At 42.2% G+C, this 25,419-nt stretch overlaps 1 protein-coding gene across 1 annotated transcript in view; it reads right to left on the bottom strand.

Annotated features, from left to right (window-relative positions):
• Positions 1–14,546: 14,546 nt before the first annotated feature.
• The window catches only part of LOC118098264 (vasoactive intestinal polypeptide receptor 2), a 16,361-nt gene continuing 5,488 nt past the window's right edge, over positions 14,547–25,419 (bottom strand). The window contains exons 4-13 of the mRNA XM_047344605.1: positions 23,962–24,067; positions 18,708–18,805; positions 18,039–18,177; positions 17,122–17,272; positions 16,311–16,371; positions 16,128–16,197; positions 15,690–15,781; positions 15,333–15,471; positions 15,069–15,110; positions 14,547–14,988 (exon numbers count right to left, since the gene is read on the bottom strand). Coding sequence (XP_047200561.1) covers positions 14,815–14,988; positions 15,069–15,110; positions 15,333–15,471; positions 15,690–15,781; positions 16,128–16,197; positions 16,311–16,371; positions 17,122–17,272; positions 18,039–18,177; positions 18,708–18,805; positions 23,962–24,067 — 1,072 coding nt within the window. The 3' untranslated portion in view covers positions 14,547–14,814. The remainder of the gene's footprint in view (positions 14,989–15,068; positions 15,111–15,332; positions 15,472–15,689; positions 15,782–16,127; positions 16,198–16,310; positions 16,372–17,121; positions 17,273–18,038; positions 18,178–18,707; positions 18,806–23,961; positions 24,068–25,419) is intronic.

Below are 25,419 nucleotides of genomic sequence, written 5' to 3' on the forward strand. Positions count from 1 at the left end.
ACTTTGACAGAGCTGCAGGGATTAGTACTTTAATATGAGATATCATGTAATGTGTCAAACAAACATATCCTCTCGTTCCAGTTTGAAGACTTTCTTTGTCTAATGTGAAAATAAAATACTACTACTTTGAGTTTGTGGGGTTAATAACATGCACTGACTGAAAATTGGTAGATTGTATAATTTAAAACTCCTCTTTGTGTCATTATAAACTTCATAATAAATGTACAGGAACATGTCACGTGTTCACACCCGTCGGAAAACACGCAGCCTGAACAAAGAAGAGGAAGAGAGGACTCGTCATTCGAGTCTTTTTTCATATTAGTGTGTCTGTTAAAATAGATGCAAAGACACACAAATAGAAAAGTTGACGGTTGCATGATGCAAACACGCGGATACCGTCCATCAATTCATTCATGGTGTCATTACCTTCGTCTTTCTTCCTCATTGTTCTTGCTTCTCTTGGTCTTCCTCACACGAGGCTGCTCACTGGCCGGGACTTTCCACTTTTAGGGTCGTGCCGAGGATAAAAATAAAAACCTCACATTTTTAGCCATATGTTGTATTTCCATCCAATGAAGGGCTTCAGCTGTTGGTCAAAATCTGTTAGTAGTTTAAAGTCATTTTCAAATACTTGTCTTTGTCAAACGACTCTTAAAAAGGCAGCGTTTCTATCCCAGCTATTCTGGCTTCATTTCTGGAAAGTGGAAGGAAACGGAGATGTGTCCTCCATCTTTACTAGTTTCCTCTTTTCAAACTATGATGCTCGGTGCCGTCTGTGCTTTGGTTTCGTCTGACCGTGATGCTCTGGTTATATATCTTTATTAATTTCTCCTTTTGTCTTTGTTAAGACTGAAGCGTTTTTTTCAGTTGTAGGTTTGAAGTGATGTCAAGACAATTTGAAAGTGTCTTTTATAATCAATCACAGGTATTTTAAGAGAACCGTCACTTTTGTCATATCTCGACTTGTCAGTGTTTCAGTTTCTCTAACGCTTCTACAGTTTTGATCGCCATATGAAAAGCAGGCACATATTTTAAAGTCTACATATTTGAACTCCGCTGTAACCGCGGCTCCATTCGCTGATGAAGAGCGCGAGATAGAGATAAAGCCAGTAGGGGGCGCTGAGTTCAGAAGACTACGCAGTAATGTAACTTTAAAGGTAAAGGAATGTAATCTGCTGCAGCTACATTCCATGTGTGTGAGTTATTCCTCTTTTGGGGTTTGCGGCATCGTGTCATGCCAACATGACTGGTCTCTGAGGTTATTGTAGTAACACTGGATGCTAAAAATAGTCGTCTGGCCAGTCTGAGGGTTTTATTCTTAGTGTGTCTCCGAGCTGGAACATGTGTTTGGGGGATTCCCCTTCGGTTTCACACACATACACACAGACACCGATCCTGCCCCCTGAAACCATTGATAAATGTCTGGACCGGACCTGGTGCGGTTGACTGAGGATCTCCCTGAAAGTTTATGTTGTTCTGTCGGTTTAAAAAGGAGAATTGAAAGAGAATCAATGATTAGTAACACATGAGAAATCAATTGTACTCATTGTTTAACTCTATATAACCCAGAGACTGTATATAGACGTGTATGAAAAGAGAAGCCAAAACTTCTCGATCACCTCTTGATGGTTGTCTATCGGTCTATTGATATAGGTCTTAAACGCCATCTCAACCATGTTAGCAGATGGGACATGGACCAAACTAAAAAGTCAAAGTTCACATTAAATACATTTTTCTGTTTCTGTCATTTTAGGAGGTTCGTATCTCACTGATTTTCAAATGTTGATGTTTCCGGTAGGTTTGAGTTATTTTGGTTATTTCTGAGTATGGGAGAAGGTGGAGTCAAAGGTCGTTCATTTACAGTCTACGGTGTGAAAATTCAGCATTTTAATCTCTTCTTGGCGAATAGTAGGATAATTTAAGTCAACATTCTGCTTAGGACACTATTATTAATGATTTAAAAAAGTATGGCATTGGTTTATCAATCGATTCTTTTTTAACGACCTGGTTGGAGCTTTGCCTCCAAGAACATTATGAATAATTTCATAACTGAATCTACTTCAGAGGGTTTCGGTCGACAGGCTCACATTTCTTGCTGTAATAAGCTGCTTGTCATGAAGTTGTTGATATCGTGTTTTATTCTTCCGCCTGTGAACTCTGGATGGAAGCGTCAGTGAAACGTGGCTTTATCAACTGGAAACCAGAGAAACCGCAGCAGCCAGAGATTAAACCCTGTCACGACATCGTAAAGAACCTGAACATATATGGACATGGCAACATATTCCAAGACCTCCTGAGCGTGTGTGAGTCTCTATCTCCCAGCTTGTCATCGGGGCATCTCGGTTATTTCCATTCCAGAAACGTTGCTGGTGACAACAGTGGTTCCTCTTTCTTGCATGAAGCTGCTGTATATAAGATAGCAGCCCCCTGCTTCGGTCAGTATTCGACTCTGAGCAGTTTCCGAACTGAACAGCGAAGCCGTGTGCAGCTCTGATCCAGTCACTGTTTGAAGATGAGGACGACGGATTCTGGACGCTGGATCTTTCCGCTCGCTCTGGCTGTTGTGATGATCGTCTCCATATCACAAGGTAACGTGGGATTGATTCCGCTTTGTGTAAAATGTGTGCATATGGAATTTGAATCCCATGCAGAAAAGAGGGAACAGCTGACTGCAGCAGAGAGTAGACCTGACATGATTAGTCAATTTGTCAATTTGTCCATCAACAGAATATTAATTGCAAAACATTTGAGTAATTTCTTCAGCAAAAATTCCAAAGGTTTGCTGTGTGAGAATCTGCTCATTTTCTTTGTCTGATATGATAATAAACTGAATAAACTCTAATACCCTATATTACACAATATAGACAAAACCGTTAATCAATTTATCAAGACAGTAAACAGGAGATTAATCAATTTGAATATTTACTTTCTGCAGCCTGAACCAAGGAGAAATCACAGAATGCAAATACACAAAAACTTCAATGAATAACGAGGCTTAATGATTTTTTAAATAACTATTTAATGAGTATTATACAGAGTGTTTGCTGTATTGACCAAGTTAAATTAAAGACTTAATAAGGCTGTTTAATGCCACACATGTTTAACTATGTAATTTAATACTTATAAAAGATTTTAGTCAAACCATTTTGGATGATAAACAGAATCGACTAATTGCTGATTATTTTCTTGATTATTCGTTTATTCCATAAAATATTTTAAAATAGATATTTATACTTTTCTAAAGCCTTTTTTTTATAAAGTAAACTTAGTTCTCAGACTTTTCCACCTGCAGATCTCGATAATCTGAACGTTGTTATGTAAACTTCCAAACACACGGAGGAGAAAACCTGTTCTGGGATTTAGTTAAGATAGATAAACTTTAATCATGTCCTCTGACATTCACCTGAAGTCATCTCAGATCATGTCATTCCTACTTTACTGATGACGTGTGATGTGAAGTACTGAGTAATGACAGTGTCTCTCTCTCTTTCTCTGCGTGTGTTTCAGCGGCTTCGTTTATCCCTCGTAAATGCTGCCCCAAGGTCAACTTCAGGATGCAGGAATTCAAAGAGTGTTTTGAACTGAAGAAAGGTTACCACTGTAAGAAAGACGCCTACCTGTGAGTACACACCACTTTAAAACTCTTTAGCTTCATTTAGGTTAGATGTGGTTGCACAGGACGATGAATGTTTGCATGACTCTCAACTCTTGTGATCTTGATAAGAGCAACAACGGAAACTAAGCTGTAATGTCTCAAAGTGCCAGCTGAATTCACAGTTTTCCACTGTGGACGTTCAGCACATGTCTAATTGTTTTGTGCATTTGTTTCCTTTCTGTAGGATTAGAAACAACAAGAAAGACGACTGGTTGTGCATCGATCACAAGTTCTTTGAACGCAGCACAACGGTGAGAATCACACATTCAAACATCATTAACAGTGAATGTACAGATGAGTTTATTCAGCAAAACAATCTGATATTCATCAGTATATTGAGAGTATTTGTTTAAGTCTGGAGAATCAAAACAGTTTTGAATTAAACTAAACTATGTCAGGTTTCATTACAACGATGAAATGTGAAGTTTTACAACCCGGATATAAATTATGTTATATATTACAAACTATGCAGCAGCGAATAACACAAGGAACTTAGCTCCTCATCAAACAACTAGGACATGAAAATATATCTATCTGTTCATATCAGTAATGTACTTATATGAAGTACATATCATTTTGATACTTTCTGCACGTTTTGCTAATATTAACTTACTCGTGTACTGCAGTGTCTTTAACAGTATCTTTAAACAGTGGTGTTAAGATGTTCTCTGTCAGAACACTTGATAATTACTAAGATGGTGGATATCCCTTGTATTCTATAGAACTGTACACAAAAACTTAGCTGCTCCTTAAATGGGTAGAAAAAAACGAGTGGAACTAAAAGAAGCTATAAATAAGCAGTTCAGTTTATCATTACAACAAATGATCAAGCATTTCCTGATTTTTTTAGACTTATCTAATTGCATTGTCCTGTTTCCTCTCCTCTACTTGCAGATTAGGTGCCTTCCAGTTGTGTCTTCAAGCAAGAAAGCTCACGGATGATGACAATGACGGAGCAACACTGTGGAGCTGATTTACTATTTATACTATTTACTCTATTTACTATTTAAAATTATAATTATTTTTGTATTTAATTTTATATGGCACTAAAAGTATTTATTTGGCAGTAAAGCTGCCAGTTACACAAATGAGTTGTACTTTTTGAACCTGGAATGAAAAATGGTTGGATTCATGAATAAATCATCAACAATTATGCGAATAAAAATACAAATGACTCATTTTTTCTAAACATGCAGCGTCTGGGTTTGTCCCAGACTTCCCAGTGAGGAGCTGATTCACTGCATGAACTGGGGATTTCCTTCCACCGAGATATTGAGTGTATTTTGTGACTCTTCTGTAAACAAAACTAAACAATATCTAGATAGATTTCACTTATAAATCAATTCTAATCCTGTTCAAAAATGATAGTTTAAAGAAATGCATTTATCAAGATGCATTGATAATCGTTGTGGGACCTTAGGTGCTCCAACTGGTTCTCTAGGTTCTTACTGTTTATGTTCATGTATTTACTGTGAATTGATTGTGTTTTGTATATGATTTATTTTGCATACTCCTTTTTAACCTGGATTATTAGCTGTCAACTCTTTGACTTTCAGTAAGGCTGGGTGATATGTCCAAAAAATGACATCAAGATATCAATGCTCATATCCATCGATATCAACCAGTACCAGGATAAATGTCACATATTACTTTATTTATATCAAGTTTAAAGACGGATTTTTGCTCCTGAGGGAAAGTTGTGCTTTTAAACTTTTCTTTATCGACAGAAAACACTTTTACAATTTTTTTTACGAATCTCAGTTAAATCAATTGTGTTTCTTCCCTCCTCACTTTCTCCTCACAGCAACACATTTTGCGATACAGCTATTTATGAAACCTAAAGTGATTGATATTGTTTCATTGCCAAGCTCTGACTTTTAGTCTCTGAGTTTATTTCCTAAAGGCAGGTTGGCTGCAGTTTCTGTTTTCCCCACTTGATGGGGACAAAGTGGAGAAAACCACTCACCTGACTTGTCTCCGTCTCTTCTTTACACGGACAGACGGTGTGTCACAAGCTCTTCAGGCCTGTGGAGAATAAAGACATTCAAATATTCAACAATACAAAAATATCTCACCACGCCCTCACAAACACAAATCTGTGAAACTCTAAACAATGAATATATGCAAGTGTTATTTTTTTCAGTTAAAACAGTGTAGAACTTTTTAACATCTCCCTCAGCGGGTTAACGTGTGGTTAATAAATAGTTTGAACTGATTCTGTGCGTCTCAGACATGTCAGTCCTTACTTCAACCTGCTGGGGGAGACAAAGAGTCATGACACATTTAAGGTTAACACGGCATTTATAACTATTCCCTGTGTTTTACAATGTCTGTCCGACACAAAGATTCAGATACTGATGACAAAGCATTTGTTTTCATTATGATTCTGATCTGATGACAGATACTTCTTATAATAAAAACTGTTTCCTCTCGTGAAAACACGTTCAAACCTCAAAGATTTCAATTGATGAAAAGGAAAAACTAATAACCATAAACTACTTATGCAGCATCTTTTAAAGCAAAGTTACCCAGAGCTTCACATGGAAATGATCAGCAGAGCTTGTTTCTATGTGGAGAAAATGAAGAGGAATTAAATCCACCACGTTCTTGTAGAAACCTTTATTAATTTAGATTTAGCATAAATTCATTTTATTCACTTCAGTCATCATCCCTGTCGTCAGTGGTGGACGTTAACTCATCCGAGACATGTGAGCCGGTGTGTTGTCACATCCATTTTCATGAAACCCTCCACCCGCTGATTCAGACTGTGTCATGAGGGAGGGATTTTTCTCTTTTATACAAACCTTGCTCTGGATGTAGATTTTGTGCTGTCGGCCTGTATCAGCAGTGAAAAGTGTGGAAAATGTTGACGGCTGCAGGAAAGTGTGTGTCAACCTGTCGACGTATGTTTCGTAACATCTGGTGTGAAACAAGAAACCTCACCATCATTTCACCACGTCCGGAGCCGCAGAGCATGACAAGGCATTGGTGTCTGCCCTGATGAGTGGAAGTAGGAATAAGGCACTGGGTGGTGATCAGCGTGGCACATGACCCAGTCATAGTTCCAAAAGTCTCTTGATCTGCGTAATTACTTCCTGTTTTCTTGTATCGTTGTGTCCTTGAACCGGAGGGAGGGCAGGATTTTCAAGGAAATACCATTCACCCTCACGCATGGAAACCATGAAGTCACAAAGTTTCCATCGTAAAATGACAGTTCTTCACAACCTTTATTCATCATTCCGGCTTTCTGTCCATCTATTTATCTGAGACGTGTAATTAAAACTCCTGTATTGCCAAAGAGGTGTTTTAGTTTTGTCCGTCTGTGAGTTAGCAGGATTCTAACTACTGGACAGATCAGCATGAAACCTGGAGGTCTGGGTGTCTGTGTGGACGGTTACAACTTTATGGATGAGTGATAAAGAACTGCACGCAGCTGTGGAATGCAGCAACAGAGCAAACCACTAAGTTAGAAATCTCTTACACTGTTACTGGAGGTTTTAAAATGTTTTTTGACATAAGCACACGTCATTTCAAAAGGTCAGTATTAGAAGAATGCAACCCCTCCTCTGTTATCAGCTCTTTGCTTACACAAGACTCCCAGGCCGATATGTTTCACACAGAAATCTAATTTGGCTTTTTTAACTGTAAGAAACTGCCGACTCTGCACGTGAAGCCCTGTTAAAAACACCCGGTGTGTTGCAAGTAGAGAGAAAAAGGAAAGTAGGAAGGAAGTCTGGTTTATTTTAATCTTAACAGTCTAAGTGGGGAATTTTATCTCAATTTGTGGCAACGGATCTCCTCAGCCTCTGTTCCTCTGTGTGCTGCGCCTCGAATCAAACCTGGTGGGAGAAGCTGGAAACCAATGTTCCTCAGCAGAGCAGAGGAAACTGTTGAATTTAAGTGAATTAGTTAATTCTTAGAGGTTAAGAGACCAAACAAACTTCTCTGCTCTGAGTTACAATTTGATTCTTTTCAGACTGGGAATGCTCAAACTACCAGTTCAACCCAATACTCTCTGCTTCGATATATTCTACAGAGATGATGGCGACGTGTTTCTTGAAATATCTTGTGAAGAAAGGAGGACAAGATCCACTGGAGGTCTTTGGGCCTGTGATGCTGCACCACCTCACCTGCAGGTTTTGATTGTGGGAGGAGAACCTCCTTGAGGAGACCCACACAGGCACGAGGAGATCCTGCTCCCTCCGCTGCTGCATCACCCCCACCCTGAACCCTGAAATACATTTAAAAACATATCATATGATCATATTAAATCGTAGATGGACGACATGACGGCTCCCAGACGTGAAGCCAAAGTGTCTCCATCGCACCCTGATGGCTGGCTCCTGTGTAGGCCACAAACCTCCATGTTAGCAGATGGGACAGATGGTTTTTGTCATTTCAGGTCGTTTCTTATCACACTGATGTTTGTTTCGAGTTGAGAGGGATTCCTGATCGATGGAGATGTGAAAAAGTGACACACGACACACTTCCTCTTTTACACACTAAACAAAACATAAATGTTAAAGGCGCTTTGTTAACATCTCCTTGGGTCAAACGGTGCTTCAGCAGCCTTCTGGCTTCCAGCAAATTCTGAAAGGATCGAAAAGCCTTCCATTAATTTCATGGATGTGAACAAAGTCACTTTTGCTTTTGCAGTTTGATATTTTGAGAAAACAAAAACTGAAAGAGTGTGGACGCTTCTGCTTTTGCCCCGGTGTCACCCTGTCATCTCCTGTTTCCTTCCTCTAATTCTTTTTTAAACGAGCCGCATGTCTCCGTTCGGCCTCACCTCAGCTCTTCTTGGAAGTCCCGGTCTTTGACGCTCACACATTTCAGTTCACCGTCTGTGGGGAAGGTGTGTGAGCTGGTGACTGCCTGCTTGCAAACCTCCGACTGGACAGTTACTGACGTGTGCTCCTCTGATTCCAGTGCACGAGAGGATCAATGTTAAATAATATTCTAAACATTTTATTCAGCTGCACAAAATGACAGCGTTCGTATCCCCAATATGTTGGCTTCATTTCTGGATATTGGGACAAACAGGAGATGCGTCCTCAATCATCTTTATTTACAGTTTATGGTTTGAATTATTTCCCATAGATAGTTGTGTAGATTTGTTGCATAATTACGGAAAAATACACCATGAAGAGTATAAAAGAAGTATTTTGTAGCGTGTGTGTTTGAATTGTTGTGATTTAATTGGCTCTTGGTGCGACTGAGGCCTTGACTTCACTGCTACAGATGTTTTTTGGAACAGACCACTCTGAGCTCTTTGATTCACAGGCTATGGTTTATCTTCACAGAAGAGTGTGTTGTTATATGTTCTTCAAACTCAATGAATTACACACTACATCAGTGCATGAAGGTTTTTAACTGCTCCTGCACTACCGTTGTATTATAGAACAAGTCAACGCTTTTCTGTTTCTCTGAAAATCAAATGGTGACTAAACTTAAATCATGAATTCTTTATGACATAAATGCCACAGAGTTTAACTCTTTGAAAGGAAAACATTCACCTTGAGGGTCAAAATATCTTGTACATTATTTATTCTTATTGAGAAATGAAACTGCCTTGAAATGAGTCAGATTTAACTTACAGATAAAACAAGTTGAAACATGCCCCTGACCTCAGACTTCTGAGCGATTACAAATATGCCTGCAATCAGATCAACTGGAAAACCCTTGACCTAAGTCTCATGAGGAAAGTGCTTCCTGTCGGTCATTTCGTGGAAACCCCCCCGTCAATCAGCCGGTCATCCATTGAGAAAAAAGAGAGACGATGGAAACAAGTTAGAAACAAGTCGGAAGATGACTCAACACTTCTGCTTTTTTCTGCTTAAATATCCGATGTCTTCAGACGTCTGTCAGTTCACCAAGATCTCTGGAGAGGACAGGAGAAGACAGAACAAAACAAATTACTCTGTTCAGTATTTATTAATCTCAACTCTTACTTATCAAAAATGATCAGCTCTGGAAGCCTGGTGAGAAGTGTGCTGGTCGCCATCGTCCTGGTAGCTGTGGTTGAGTCTGGATCGGCAGGTAAGACGGAGTTTTCAAGAAACAAGCTACAGGATGTTGCAGATGATTTTTCCTCCTGTGATAACTCTGGTCTTTTCTCATCCCTCTTCAGCTCAGAAGCTGGCGACCTGCTGCAAGACGGTCAACAGAAATCCGATTACTGAGCCCATCACAGGATTCATGGTGCAGCAGGCGAACCCCCCATGTGTCAAAGCTGTGATGTAAGTAAGAAGAGGTCAAAAAAGAGATTTTATAAAGATTTGAAGATTGACACGATGCAGTTTGATTAGGGGCATGGAGAAGGTTTCTCTTCCATTCCCACTTCTCTCCCTGAACGTCTGCTCTCTGTAACTCTGGTGAGTGGGTTCCATCTCCTGTGAGAAGAACCGACTCAGAGTCGCAGCTGCAACCAGCTCCAGTTGAAGAGTGAAGCTGAACTGAGATCAGTTAAAAAGACTCAGAAGTTATTAAAAACCAGAGTTTATCTCCAATATTCAGCAGAAAACTGTTAAAACATGAAGAATCATGGACAGAGTTTGGTGGATTTGTTACAGCTGCAGCTCTTCTGGGTCGAGAAGCAGATCACCACATGTGGCTGCAGGGGGCGCTGTGGCTCTGCAAAAGTTACAAAGTGTTGCTTAACTGAGTCTGAGTGTGGAAAGTACTAATGTTGCACATGTTTGTGATTCTTGCAGCTTTCAGACAGAGTCGGGTCTCTACTGCAGTCAGTTCAACGCTAAGTGGGTTGGACCTAAGATTAGGGATTTCATGTGAGTTTCTTATTGTTGTTCATTTACTCACATGCTCACGTTATCATCATTATCATATCATATAATTCATAACTTCTTCAAATCCCTTACGGTCTCCTTTTTATTATCTTTCTCACAGGAGAGCAAAAGCTCAGTCGACTCCCAAGGTCTCCCTCCTCTCCATCATCACATCCACCGCCTCCCCTTCATCATCCTCTGCTCCTCTCCCCTCCTCGCCTCTCCCCTCCTCCGCTCTTCCCTCCTCCGCTCTTCCCTCCTCCGCTCTTCCCTCCATCTCCTCCACATCTGAGACTCCTGCTGATGAAACCTTCACAAGCGGTAGAACAGCATCACCTCCACCGTCAAGGACCTTCGTCTAGAAGTCACCGACTCTGGCATCAACACTGCTATAAACGAAATGTTTAAAAAAAAAAAAAAAGCACTTGAATAGCACAGTAGTTTTATTTAGTTTCTTTTAATAGAAATAAATATTTATTAGTTTAATTTAATTGACCAGCGCTGATAGAAGTATTCATGTATTTATTAGAATTTTTATTTACAAGTTGCTGTAAACAACATTATGAAGAGTGTCATGTGTTCACACTGATAAAGAGCTAAAATGTATTTATGAAATTGAACTGTTTAGGATTATTTATTGATTTAAAAGCTTGTAACTGTGCAACTATTGAAAACATTGGTCAGAAATAAATGTTGCGCCTGTGAACTTGTTTCTCCTCTGACTTCATTCCTTCACCCTGTGAGCCACAGTGTTTATCCAGATGAATGAAACATGACATGTGGACAATGCGGTTAACGGTTGGGACATTTTACCGACAACTAACAAAGGGTCTCACCGATTAATGTCCAAAGACTCGTCAGCTTCTGTAGTTGCAGCCAGATCAGGGCCAGTGCATCATTTGAAATGTCCACGAGGATCCTGTCCATCGTCCTCCTGCTCAGTGGGACAGGCCAAGACAACATATCATGATGAAACTGCTTAACTGCTGCACCTCAGTTACACAGAAACTCTGCGTTCTAACAGTCCTGCAGGAAGTCCTGTCCTCAGAAAGCTCTTAAATGTTTCTGCTTCTTCTAACTCTGTGAAGCAGCGACGGAGGTCAGATGTTGTAACTTGTATTTTCAATGGTGCACTAGTGTCAGCTGGTGGCATGTGCTGGGATGAAGCAAAAGCAAAAACTGAACTGAAACATTCACTGTGGTTTGTAAGTTCTCGATTTTCTACTTCCAGCGTCGGAAATGAAAAGTTTCTTCTTTGAAACTTGTTTAGAAAAATAATATTTTAATAATAAAATATTTGTTCTTTAATCCTGAGCAGAAAATGAGACTCAGTGTTTGTTCAACCTGTTTGTTGGACCCAGCGATCTGGAATCTGGTTGAGTGGATCTTAGCGACGTAGAAAACTTCGTAGAGCCTCTAACTTCTCTCCGATTTAAACTGTTTCTAACGTAAAAATAACTTTTTAAACTGTCATCTGCACATAACAATATATTTATGTACAAACTGTTTCTCTACCTGCTCGTGAAATCATCCTGTGCCACTGCACTTTACTTTATAATATTTCTTTATAAACCACTACAGTTAAAGGTGTTTATAATATACATACTTATTCTATTACCTTTTTTAAAATATGTTTTATTCTCTTGTCAGTCCGACCCGCTGCTGTAACAAGTGAACGTCTCCAGCGTGTGGATCAATAAACTTTTATCTTATCTCTTAAAACTACGACTAAACTAACAATACAAATACTCATTAATATTAACACCAATAAAACGCATTAATATTAGCTACCACATATTCTTAAATTAAATTAAATAAACATTTAGAACCACTTATCATGACTTAAGACACCAGGAAGTGCGTTTGTTCATAGCTTAACTAAACCAGGCTTCTTACGAGCTAATGTTGAACTTTATTCCTTCGTTTTACTGAGTGAACAGTTTTAATGTGACTCAGGATGATGTTAAACACATTAACAAGGAAAAGCTGCTCCTTTAGCTGAGATCATTTTAAACTTGTGATGTTAAAATACAGAGTCAAAGAAAAGGACTAAAACAGGAGGAGACAAACACGACTTAAGATATTTACTTGTGTCCTCATCTTTCTACATTCCAACCCCCGGAGAAACACCTTCCTCCCTGGGTTGGTATTGTGCTTTTATATTTTTGCCATCTTCCTCTTCACCAATCAGGTTTTCCAGGGCCTCACTCTCACTTGTCTTTGGCTCGGCTGACTGTCCTTCACCTCTTTAAAAATGCTCTGCAAACTCCAACCTGACCGAAGAACCACTTCTCCAATCCAAAATAAATAGGAGCACTCCCAGGAGGAGAGGTAGAGTCGCTCAGCGAGTTTGTTCTCTTCTGTTTACCAGTGGAACAAGATGCTCTCTTCCTCATTGACCTCTGACCTCTGACAGCACGGGTCAGTGTGAACTGTCAAGTGCAGGTAAACACACACTGGAGAGATGAGTTAACTGTCAGCTGAAGGAAACGTAAAGACGAAACCAGAACGGGTCTGTAGACACGTTTCACATGAGTTGTTTTCTTTTTGTTTTGCTGCAGAAGTCATTTCTCTCTGTTGTTCTTTCTTCAGCGTCTCAGCTTCGTCTGCTTCGTTCTCACAAACGTTTGTGTTTAATTGTTCATATAATAAATTATTGTCCCAATAAAAAACACACAAACGTGACTCAGCCTTCACAATAAAAGCTTTTAAAATATATGAAATCACAGGTTTACAGTTGTATTCCAAAGCTTATAAATGACGTTGATGCTCAGTCTCCGTCGGGGTCGGGAACATACGCACAGTAATCGACATCATGGTACTTAAAGCTGTAAAAACACTGCTGTCCCACCGAGTCCCTTTGATTGAGATGTCCAGTGTCTGTTCTCTGCACACGTAACAAGATATATCTGCTTTCTGATCAGTGAATCTCACACATCATCACTTTACTTTTTAGTGAAACCTGCAGGGAATTATAGTAATTTATTATAGTTTAAGATATAGAACATAAAATATATTTTCCCCAATTCTTTTGCACTTCCAAGAACTTGGATTTGGCCCCAATTCCGAGAAATGAAAAACAACATGGACTCTAAAGACTCACGTGAGCCAGAGTAACACGTTCCCTCAACTCCCACATGAAACTGCTCTTTATCATCTCAGTGGACATCGAGGAGCTCGGGTCCCAGACGAGATCAGCCTGAGAGGCCGTGAGAGGACATATCTCCGTGGTTTTTATAGAATCTTCTTTTTTTTACTTCAGACTCGTAAAAATGATTTAAATGTACAATAAATTGGCTTGAAAACGAAAACAACTGAGATCCTTAATTTGAATCGGCCTCAAGTAAAAAGAATAATTACATATATTCTGCTTCCCTGGGCCCTGAAAACAAAAAAAATAATAATATAATTACGATTGTCAAAATCTGTGATTCTCCACCGACACACGATGTAATTTCTTTGTTATAAATGTGATTAAACAACATATTTCAATTACATAAATTCTTTATGGCTTGCTTTTAATCATTGGGGTTAAATGCTCTTTGTTTTAAAGATTAAAAAAGTTAAAAGTAGAAGACTTCAGAGCAAGTTACCAACACCAGCAGGTTATACATTCAGCTGGGTCTCAGGAATACTTTTAAATGACCGAGAATATGTAGGAATATCAGTTATAATATCAAATTATAGAGGGAGAGTACGTTTTCTGCTCCATGTTCCAGCAGGAACAGTTTGATGGACTGTGAGCGGAACCGTGTTGAGAAACACTGAAGACGAACTCAACAACAAAATCAGAAAAATCACACACTCGGAGAAAAAGTCTTTCGCCTCAGAAACGTCTGTGAGTCTCCCTGTGTCCGGCGTCACTTTGAATACGAGTTCTGAGAGTTAAAAAACAAAAAGACGTCCTCGTCCCTCGTCCGGTCGAGTGTCAACACGCCGCGACGCCACCTGTTGGTTTGAGAGCTGCCGTTTTGAAGTTTGACATTTTGTCCAGCGCCATCTTGTTTAAAAAAGAAAAACAGAAGTCACCATATTTGGAGGAGATGGGGGGGTGGAGCCTGACTGAGAGCTGCAAGCCCACCTCCACCTGCCACCTGCACCCATTGGACGGTACGAGCTGTCAATCACACTGCGCCCCAATGCGCACCGTGCTTTATGGTCTATTTGACTCTAAATGGACCATAATTTATAAAATGAACCTCAGTCGTGTTGAAGAAGACTTGAAACTAGAGATCGAGACATAAATCTCTACAGAAACGTCTTTTGCATCAAGAGGAGTCGCCCTCTGCTGGCCGCTCCGGAGAATACAGGTTTCAGGCACTTCCGCATTGGCTTCACTGTCCAGCCCTCGAGTCTACGTCCACGAGTCTCTGGTCAGAGGACGGTGGTCTCCGTCTGCAGGATGGACGGGGCGCGGGAGCTCCTGGGAAACTGGGCGGAGCTCTCGGTGCCGTTTCGGCCGACCGATGCGGCGTGCGGCCTGTAGTCCCGCCCCACGCAGCCCTTGAGGGACAAGCCCCTCCACGTCCTCCTCAGCTCGCTCTGGACCTGATCGCACGCAAATCAAAGTTGAGATAAAAGTCTGTGAGACAGAGATGAGGTTAATGTGTCGACGTGTGGAGACTCACCTCGCTGTTGAGGAAGCAGTACAAGACGGCCACGATCAGACCCTGAAACACACGAACACACAACGTTTAGAGATTTAAAAACAGCATCGTGACGTCAATAGGTGCTGAGACACATGAGGGTGAAACCATTTTCTGCTTTTCTCCACCTTGTGTCCCCGGCAAAACAAACAAGTCAAAACCCTTTATAATGACGCCTGTTTGCACTCGATGTCCTGGTCTACATGCTGTGGTCACTGTGAGAACTAGAAACGCGACCCACGCTACCTGGAAGGATCCGAGGCCGAGGTCGAAGAAGATCTTGATGCGGTTCATGTTTTTATTCGGGGGCTCCATCAGGTAGACGAACACCATGTAGTTCATCCCGAACAGAGGGATCAGCAGCAGGGTGGACTTCGCCAGGCGTCTGGTAAAACAGCCACAAACACACACAGCTAATTTACCTACGTTTTATTTGTTTGGCATGTTTTCTGTAGGCCTGGTGAGTTTGCCGCTGAGATTTAAAACCAAAGTATAGAAACACAATCAGCTGTTTGCGATGATCCTTTCGGAGGATGTGAATCTGGCTGCTCTCAGGCATACTGGTATAATAAAGTAACAGAAAGGTCGGAGGTCAGACTGTACCTGTACTGTGACTGCTCGTTTCCTCCCACGTCCGTGCAGCGCAGCTTCTGCACCAGGATACGAATGATGCTGATGAACAACACGAAGTTGATCTCGAGGTGAAGAAACACGAAGCAGGAAGATTAGAATTATCAGTCCCTCTGGTTTTACTATTTGAAATGAAACTAACATTTTTGTTCTATTCTTTAAACTACGACAACATTTCAACAGACTCAGATTCAGGACCAATCTGAAGTGGTCTCTTATTTTTTTCCAGCGCTGTTTTAAGAATTCTAAGCACAGAAGCAAAATCAGAGGATTCAAACTGAAAAGTGACCTGATTCAAACATCTAATGGAGAATTATTAAGCCCAAACTGGCTCCTCGGCAGCTTCACACTTGTCACGTGTGTTGTCAAGGGCCTGAGGAAGTTCTGTGTTGAACAGCGGCTGGAACTCACAATGACAGACGCCATGATGGGCCAGTTCATGAGTCTGTTGGGGATGGGGTTTTCATTCATCTCCCAGCACCTGAAGACAAACCAGGGATTATTTACCTCAAACTCGTTATGTCAAGGTTAAAAAGAAAAAAGCTGTGATGGCGTTGTTTTAAAGTTCCGTCAGATCGGGACGTGAAGACTGACCTCGTGTCCTCCAGAGTTACACGACATACGATCCACGCCATCATGAAGACAAACGGGATTCCTGAGAGAGGGAGAGAGAGAGAGAGAGAGAGAGAGAGAGAGAGAGAGAGAGAGAGAGAGAGAGAGAGAGAGAGAGAGAGAGAGAGAGGAGAGAGAGAGACAGAGAGAGAGAGAGAGAGAGAGAGACAGAGAGAGAGAGAGAGAGAGAGAGAGAGAGAGAGAGAGAGAGAGAGAGAGAGAGACAGAGAGAGAGAGAGAGAGAGAGAGACAGAGACAGAGAGAGAGAGAGAGAGAGAGAGAGAGAGACAGAGAGAGAGAGAGAGAGAGAGAGAGAGAGAGAGACAGAGAGAGAGAGAGAGAGAGAGAGAGACAGAGAGACAGAGAGAGAGAGAGAGAGAGAGAGAGAGAGAGACAGAGAGAGAGAGAGAGAGAGAGAGACAGAGAGAGAGAGAGAGAGAGAGAGAGAGAGAGAGAGAGAGAGAGAGAGAGAGAGAGAGAGAGAGAGAGAGAGAGATGTTCATTAAGCAGCTGGAGCTTAACGTTTCAGGGAGGAAGTGTTGGCACCGTGGAGGATGATGGTGGACGAACACAGTCTTTAATGTCTGACTGATTATCTTAATTAAAACACTTTGAAATGCCTCGTTTCACTGAACGTCTTGTTTCTAATGTCGTCGTCATCATATCTTTGTTAACTCTCCGCTAAACGACCTGCGTGTGAGTCGGAGGATCTCACGTGTCAAACAGAAACGATGCAACAAAGCAAAACCAGAGTCTGGCTGTAAAGGTGTCAGAGGGTGAAGGTGCCGCCGACCCCAGCCGATGAGCATGTAGACGGACAGCGGGGTGGAGTAGGTGTGGATGACGAGCAGCAGCGTGTGCAGGTAGAGACCCTCCACCAGCAGCCAGAAGAAGTTCGCCATGATGAAGTAGTTGAAGAAGACCAGACTGGATTTACAGCCCACCTACAACACAACAACAACAACAACAACAACAACAACAACACAGTTCACTTCATTCTTGCTGCAACAGTTCTATAATAAAACTAAATATCACAATGATGGAACCGTTCACATTAGTGAATCTACAGACGACAATAACACACCACATGATTTTTTTTGGGTGCATCATTTGTGTGTGTTTGCTTCCTGCAGACTTTAATGATATACTAAAAGTGACCACCAGGGGGCTCTAGAGTCCAGGTTTAAGGCATCACACTGAGATGGTTTCTGTCATTTCAGGTCGTTCTTATCACACTGATGTGTTCAAGTGTTTGTGTCTCTGATAAGTTTGGTTGTAATTAGTTATTTGACGATATAGAAACGTGCTGAATATCGACCTCGATATCCCTCAATCACTTCTGATGTCACCGGAACAAGACTCATCGTACAGATAGGAGACGTTTGGACGAGTCATTAATTATTATTTACACTGGATTCGACTCATCTTTAAGGTTTATTGGGTTTATTTAAAACTCAAGGATGATGTTCTAGGAGAAACACACGAATGAGGATCCTCAGGACAAACAGCGTGAGCTGCTCTCAGGTTTGTGAACAAAGATATTTACACGAATCAAAGACACGAAGAACAGAAAACAACAAGCGAACGTCAACAGTAACAGAACAGCAGTGAAGGTCCTCGTTAGTGTAGCAGAATAATGTGTGTGTGTGTGTGTGTGTGTGTGTGTGTGTGTGTGTGTGTGTGTGTGTGTGTGTGTGTGTGTGTGTTTACCAGTGACGGCTGCGTGCTGCAGTCGGTGTTTTCATCATCTGAGAAGAGCAGAGCGTCTTTGGCCAGCACGGCCACGGCTCGCAGCATGAACGACACAAACAGGTTCAGATGGATGTAGTTCCTCATGCAGTGGAGCCTCCTGCACACACAAACAACCACACACACACACACACACACACACACACACACACACACACACACACACACACACACGCTGAGCAGTGTGTTTATAGACGTGTCAGGGTGTGAAGCCAGTGAGGGACGAGGTATCTAAACACACCGACAGCAGCCGAGTGAACAGATGGACTTGATCCAGACGGAGCTGCAACAAACTGTTATCACCCGGAGTGCTGTGTGTGTGTGTGTGTGTGTGTGTGTGTGTGTGTGTGTGTGTGTGTGTGTGTGTGTGAGATCATAGGTTTATAGTATATATCCTGTGTTAATGGATCCAAGTTAGCCTGAATCTTCAGGGTCACTTTTAAAGTGTGAGGTTGAAGATTCAGTGTGATTCTTATTTCACTAAATGTCGGAGCTCCTCTGTTGACCTTCATCCTAACAGTTTATCTTAATGATCTTATCTTTCTTGTGTGTGTGTGTGTGTGTGTGTGTGTGTGTGTGTGTGTGTGTGTGTGTGTGTGTGTGTGTGTGTGTGTGTGTGTGTGTGTTTACCTGAATAAACAGATGATGACGGTGCTGGTGAGCAGCGTGATGAGCGACAGGCTGTGGCCCAGAGTCGACAGGATCCTCACCATCCTGTAGAAAACCAGCTGGAGACACAAACATCTCAGTTAGTGCACGAAGAAGATGACGGTGCTTTCTTCCTCATGAACATGGAGGTGACACAGGATTTAAAACATCCATGAGCGAAGCAGCGAAATCCAATGTTCATTAAATCATTTGACCTTGATTTAACTGGTAAACACAGACACACACATTTATTCTGTTATACTAACGAGGACCTTCACTGCTTTTCTGTTACTGTTGATGTTTGCCTGTTATCATAAATTAATTTCTTTGGATTTTAGCTCGTGGAAAAGACGATTAAAGCGATAATAAAAAGGGGTGGAGCCAAGTGATCATTAATTAGTAGTTTCTCTTTTTAGCAGCAGCAACTTCTCACAGTGAAGTTCCTGGTAAGCGGCTCTTTCACAATAAGAGTGGGGTTAGAATCAGGATGAGGATCTGGTCCATCTCAAAACAGACTCTTCAGAACTGACACACGGGGGCGGATCCGTGTGTGTGTGTGTGTGTGTGTGTGTGTGTGTGAGAGAGTGGTGCCTGGCGTTCATCGCTCTCATCATTTATAAACAACATTCTCCATGTCTGACACATCATCTGGCAATGAACACACACACACACACACACACACACACACACACACACACACACACACACACACACACACACACACACATATATATATACACTCCCCTGAATTACATCATTCAGTTCTTGTTTTTTCATTCTTCTCTTCTTCCTTCTCTTTTCCTCCTTCTGACAAAGTTCCAACCTCCTCATTTGAGGTTCGTGCGACATAAACCAACCCTTCACATTTCAAATCAAACGTTTCTGAATCATGATTATTTTACAGAAACACAGACGTTAGATCAGCGATACGAGCCGATAAAAACCAGAAATGCAGAAATGTTTCATGTGAAGAACCTCAACTGTTTCAACTTGGCACAAACGTTGTTTTCCTGTTGCTAAGAAGATGCTAGCAGGTTGTCAGGGAGTCTCCCATCGTCTGTACACATATGGACAAATATGTGAGCGTACACACAGAGCGTCACAGCCTGGCATCAGCGCCTCATTCCTCCGTCTGATTCTCAGGCCTCCTGCCTGGGAGCCGATGACCCGCTGAGCCAAACACACCTCCGACCATAAACCCTGGCTCGCTCGCCCTTTACGTCTTTCTCGCCGACAGCGGGGAATTGAAGCGATGTCTGAGCGGCTTCCTGCAGCCATGATCTAAATATATGATATAATATATATAACCAATTTCCATGACATATTGTGTTTGAGTGGCGCATGAACGAAGGAGGGACTCGGATCCAGATGCAGGATTTGTTCCCTTCCTCTTCACGGAGATATTTGTTATCATCTGGAGGAGGTTTTGTGTTCTTCCTCTCAAGATGGATGCAGGTAAACATGGAGGAGAGAGAACGAACAGGAGAAGGATCCAGATCAGTTGAGACAAAACCAGGAGCTCGTTCCTGAAAAGAGGAAAAACTTCCATCGCAGGGTTTGGTGTGAAAAGTCTGACATGGACCAGAAATCAACTTCACCTCAGAACCTCTTTTACCACCAATGCAAGAATCGTGTCAAACAACATGAAGAGAGTCAACGAATGAGAAGCACTGAAGAACAGTCGAGTGCTCGAAACAAATCCCTCACAGGCAGAGAGAGGGTTTGAGTAACGACTTTTATCGTTATCTGGACAATCTGAGTTCCATGTGAAAATGATAAGAATTTCCAGATTCTCAAACGTGGGAATTTTCTTTTCGGGATTTTGAGCCAAAACGAGACATTTGAAGGGATCTGGAAACAGCAACAGGCCGTTTCACACGTTTCCAAGACAAAAGGATTCACTGATAACTTGATAAAGAATCAATGACGAACACAAACGATCGCTGAGCTCAACGAGACATTGATCAGGTCCCGTCTGTGTCAGATGTTTGGAGCCATTTTGTCTCGATCACTCGGTGTCTCGTAGGGAGATTGATTAGAAACGATGAAGATGAGGACGAAGAGGACACTTCTTCCTCGTCTGTGATGTGTGTGTAGTAGTGTGAGTGTGAGCGTGGGGGCCAGCGGTGACGTCTGGTCTCAGCTGAATGTTTCCCAGACGGAAAACCTCTCTCAACAGGAAACAAACAGAAGCAGAGAGAGAGAACCTCACACCTGACGGATCTGCAGAGCATCACCAGGCAGCTGTGTGTGTCTGTGTGTGTGTGTGTGTGTGTGTGTGTGTGTGTGTGTGTGTGTGTGTGTGTGTGTGTGTGTGTGTGTGTGTGTGTGTGTGTGTGTGTGTGCGTGTGTTCTGAAAGTTCATCTTCATGTTGTGTGACACACAGATCACGTGTGTGTTCGGTACGCTATTTATCACTTTTGTTCTCCGTTCTTTCTTATTTATTATCGTGCTTCTGCTTCGTGTTTGCTGCCGTTTCAAACTTTGTGTTTAAACAACAACAAGCGGAGGAAACGGAGCAGATCCCGAACCTGTCGACTGGAAACTCGACACGCTACCGAGGCCAGGGAAACTTCCAAACGCTCCTTTCATCCAAAAGAGCTGAGACGTCCGCTGCAGCTCTAAAGTTCCCCCGTACCGATTAGTGACGTCGTTATTCGTCAGCGAGTTCATGTGCTGTGAAGTCAGCCAATAAAGGGACAGGGGTGAATATCTGCATAATAATAAAGATCGTATAATCATATATAAATTATAAAAAATGTCTGAATTTGATAAGAAGTGGTGTTAGGGTGTAAGAGATGGAACTAAGAACCAATTGTGAGATTATTACACATAAATAAAAATTATAAATGTAAATGATCTGTTAATTGGTTTATAAGCAGCTCGTAAACCAAAAACAGTTTTGACTTTTTATTAGTTTACTTTAGTATTAAGCACATTTTTAGTCAGAATTTGTCGTCAGCCAGTCGTTGGTGAGCGTGTTTACACAGAGAGAGACTCGCAGTAAACAGAGAAGTACAGAGAAGTGACAGATGTTAAAAAGAAAGTCGACTATTCACAGGAAAAACATACAGATGTGTTTTGGACGCTCGCCGAAAGTTCCAGATGTTGAGTTGAACAGGAGACGACCCTCGAGGATAAACATTAATCCGCCACAGAAACTAGTCCCCGACAAACACAGCCTTCTCCTGCTTTTCACTGTTTCTCTAACATTTGTTTAACGCTTAAACCAAAACGGATCAAATTTGGGGGGAATCAGTTCTGGGGTGTGTGATTCCCACAAACATGAAACACTTTCACTTCCTTCTCGTTTGCTTTACTGAAGAGTGTAATAATAATAAAAGCTTTGTGGGGCAGCGTGGACACAATAACGGCTCCGGATATTCTCTTAAAACCTGGATGTTACTCAGCATGAACCTCAGGCTCCTGGAATGCAGCCGCTCCAACGAGCAGAAGGTCAGAGACAAAGCTCTGTGGCATCACACAGGACGCCTCAGGGCGACCGGGGGGTTCAAACACACACACGTCTACGCACACGCTAACATCAGTGTGTGTGTGACAGTGGTTCACTGCTCTGAGAAAAGGTGGCGACGACCCGCAGCTCCAGGGTCAGATCCTCAGCTGCGTCACTGCTGCGGAGACGGAACAAAAAAGGTCCAGTTCACCTCCGACATGAGCAGATATGGGAACAGACGAGGGCGGATTAGAGGATCTGAACTGAGCAGCGGGTTTAAGCCCTCGTCTCGCCACAAGTCTCAGAACACACAGCGTTCTCTGGACGAAGACACTTTTCCTTTGGTCTCGTAAAAAGTGGAAACAGGAAAAAACCCAAAGTGAAGATGCACGTGTTGAACAACGAGCTGGAGAGAAACAATTCATTCAGAAATATGTGACGCACACGACTGAAGTTAATGAGACTAAGTGAGATATTGATCCGGCGCTGAGACAAGAGAACGTGTGAAAGTATAAAATACAATAAAATACGTTGAAAGACGGATCCAGGATTGAGTGTTTTTTGCTTTTAGCTTGAAAGAAGCTTCAGATGCATAAAACCCAACATTTACTACACGACTGAATTAACACTGATCAGGGTTTGGAAGGAGAATAATACTCTCAGATCAGGAACAGGTTAATAGTGCACTCGTATGAATAGATAGAGAAGCTGCATTTTGATAGGATTTATAGATTTAAAGTTTTATTCTAAACTCTGGATTTTCTAAGCTTCTCCTGCTCTGAGCTGGAGGCTGTGAAAGCTTTCTACTCTATTCTATTTTATTAATGTTGAGTTAAATCGTTTTACTTATTTGTCTCTTTGTGAAATGGCCGTTTTGAAAGATGCTGCATAGATGAAATCCTTGTTGACGTATTAGTAAAATAAAATAAAATATAAATCCTCTACGATACAACAACAGATAGAGGAGATAAATATGTTGTCATCTGCTTGAACCTTTTCACCGTGTAGGAATCTGTAGATTTATACAGACTCACACATTATACACACACACACATAAACACACCGAGGACCTGATGAAGGAGAGACGCAGGTTTCACGGTGGTCTGAGTTATTTTTAGAAGAAGAGAAAGTCGGGTGATTGGCCCGGAGGTCCAGTCAGGCAGTGCTGGTCGAGTACTGCAGCGTCTGTTACCTCTGTGACGGATGAAGTGAGAAGCTGCATCTTTAGTTTTACTTTTAAAGACAGAAGAAGTTAAACCGATTCAGACACTTTTACACTGGAACCTGTTTGTCCCACACTGACATGAACTGAGGGTCAAAGAGTCAGTCCCCTCTGCACACAGACACAAACAGAAGTCTGTCGTCAGTTGTCTCTTTGGGGTCTGTTGTTGTTTGTGTTTCTGCTGCAGAACAACAACAGCGACGAGAAGCCGTCGACACCACAGAGAGAACGATTCTCTCCTGTTTGCAAAAGGAAACTATTGTGGTTTTTTAAACCCGGATCACAGAATTTCTAGATTGACACTGAGGATCACAACAACCAGAACCTGTGGAAACCATTTCTTCAGTTTGCACAAACAGTGTGTGGAGGAAACCGCATTCTGCAACACGTCCCTGCAGCTTCCTCTGCTGCTGTTGCACCAACAGCACCTGCAGGCGTCAGCAGCACAGTGGATGTGAAACTGAACACTGAGCTCAGATCAGGCGATGGGCTCTCTGAGCCAGCTCCTCATCAGCGAGCTCACACCGGTAAACCTGCAGGAAACCAGAGCCTGACTCACCTCGCTGGGATCGTCTTCGTCGCTGTTGGAGCCGCAGGCGACGAAGATGATGGGGTAGACGTCCGACCAGCCTCGCTCGGTACAGTTCCTGCTGAGGTTTCCTGACAGTCGCACACAGAGACGTTGTTTTAGGAGCAGAAACGTTTATTCTCTTGTTCACAGAAATCATAACTCAAACCACAGGGGAGGGATCTGCTCTCCAGGACGAACGACAATACAAACAAATACACAACATATAAGTACACAGTCAAAAAGGCTGTGCAAAGATTGTCGTGCAAACTTGAGGTCACCGTGACCTTGACCTTTGACCTTCGACCATCAATTCGGGATCTGGAGGATTTCAACGTGGTTTCACGAGGAGACAGTTTGTGGAGAAATGAGCTCGAATGAGTCCGGTTGATGAATGAGTCTGAACTTCGTGGTGGAAACTCCACCAGTCGTCAGCTGATCGATTATTTAAGTCTGACGCTGCTGCTGAGCTCCAGATAGAAATGAATCTGTATTCCCGTCAGGTTCAGAGGCGACGGACACACTGAGAACATTTCACAGTGTCAGTCGGTTCTGCTGCGTTGTGCCGATGTGGCTCATCGGTGAACCTGCTGCTCTCAGGCGCCGCGGGGCAGCGAGGAGGCGGCTGCAGGCGCCGCTGACAGACGCTGCCGAAGGGAAACGAGGGGAGAGAGGGTCGGGCGGCCCAGATGTCATCCGGTGATTAATGAGATTCATTAACAGGAAGAGACGTAGACAGTGGTGACGGAGGAGAGAGACGGAGCAGAGAGACGGAGCAGAGAGATGGAGCAGAGAGACGGAGGGAAGGTGAGAGAGGAAGAGAGAGTTGTTTTATCACAGGACGATTTTCTAGACTTTTGTGAAAGGATGCAGAGATTCTGATGAACAAAGTGACACTTGGTGCAGATCAGGATCCAGAATTCCTTCATCAAATTCTTATCAGAGGGTTGATTTTTATTCAGTTACTGTAAAAACTTTCCTTTATACTGTATATTCCTTATCAGAGAAATAATATTTTACCTGTTTATAAGGTCTCTGTGTTTCAAGAGCAAAGTATTTATAATATTCCTTTTGTCCTTGAATTATACAAACACTCATCTCCGACTTGTTTCTTTGTCGTTAATATTCAGGAAACATTGCATCTGTTAAAAATCTGAAAAATAAGAACTTTGCTGTTATTATTACAAATTTCTCACCAAATCAATTTCATATTTATACCTGGAAAGTGAGAGAAGAGCGATGAAATCAGAAGTGAAGAATCAGAGAGAATCAGAAAGTCAGGCTGAGGGGTGAGGAGGGGGAGGAAGGTGAGGAAGGTGAGGAGGATGAGGAGGATGAGGAGGATGAGGAAGGTGAGGAAGGTGAGGAGGGTGAGGAGGATGAGGAGGATGAGGATGAGAAGGTGAGGAGGAGAGGAGGATGAGGAGGGTGAGGAGGGGGAGGGGAGGA

This window comes from Hippoglossus stenolepis, chromosome 19, assembly GCF_022539355.2.
Source record: "Hippoglossus stenolepis isolate QCI-W04-F060 chromosome 19, HSTE1.2, whole genome shotgun sequence".
NCBI lineage: Eukaryota > Metazoa > Chordata > Actinopteri > Pleuronectiformes > Pleuronectidae > Hippoglossus > Hippoglossus stenolepis.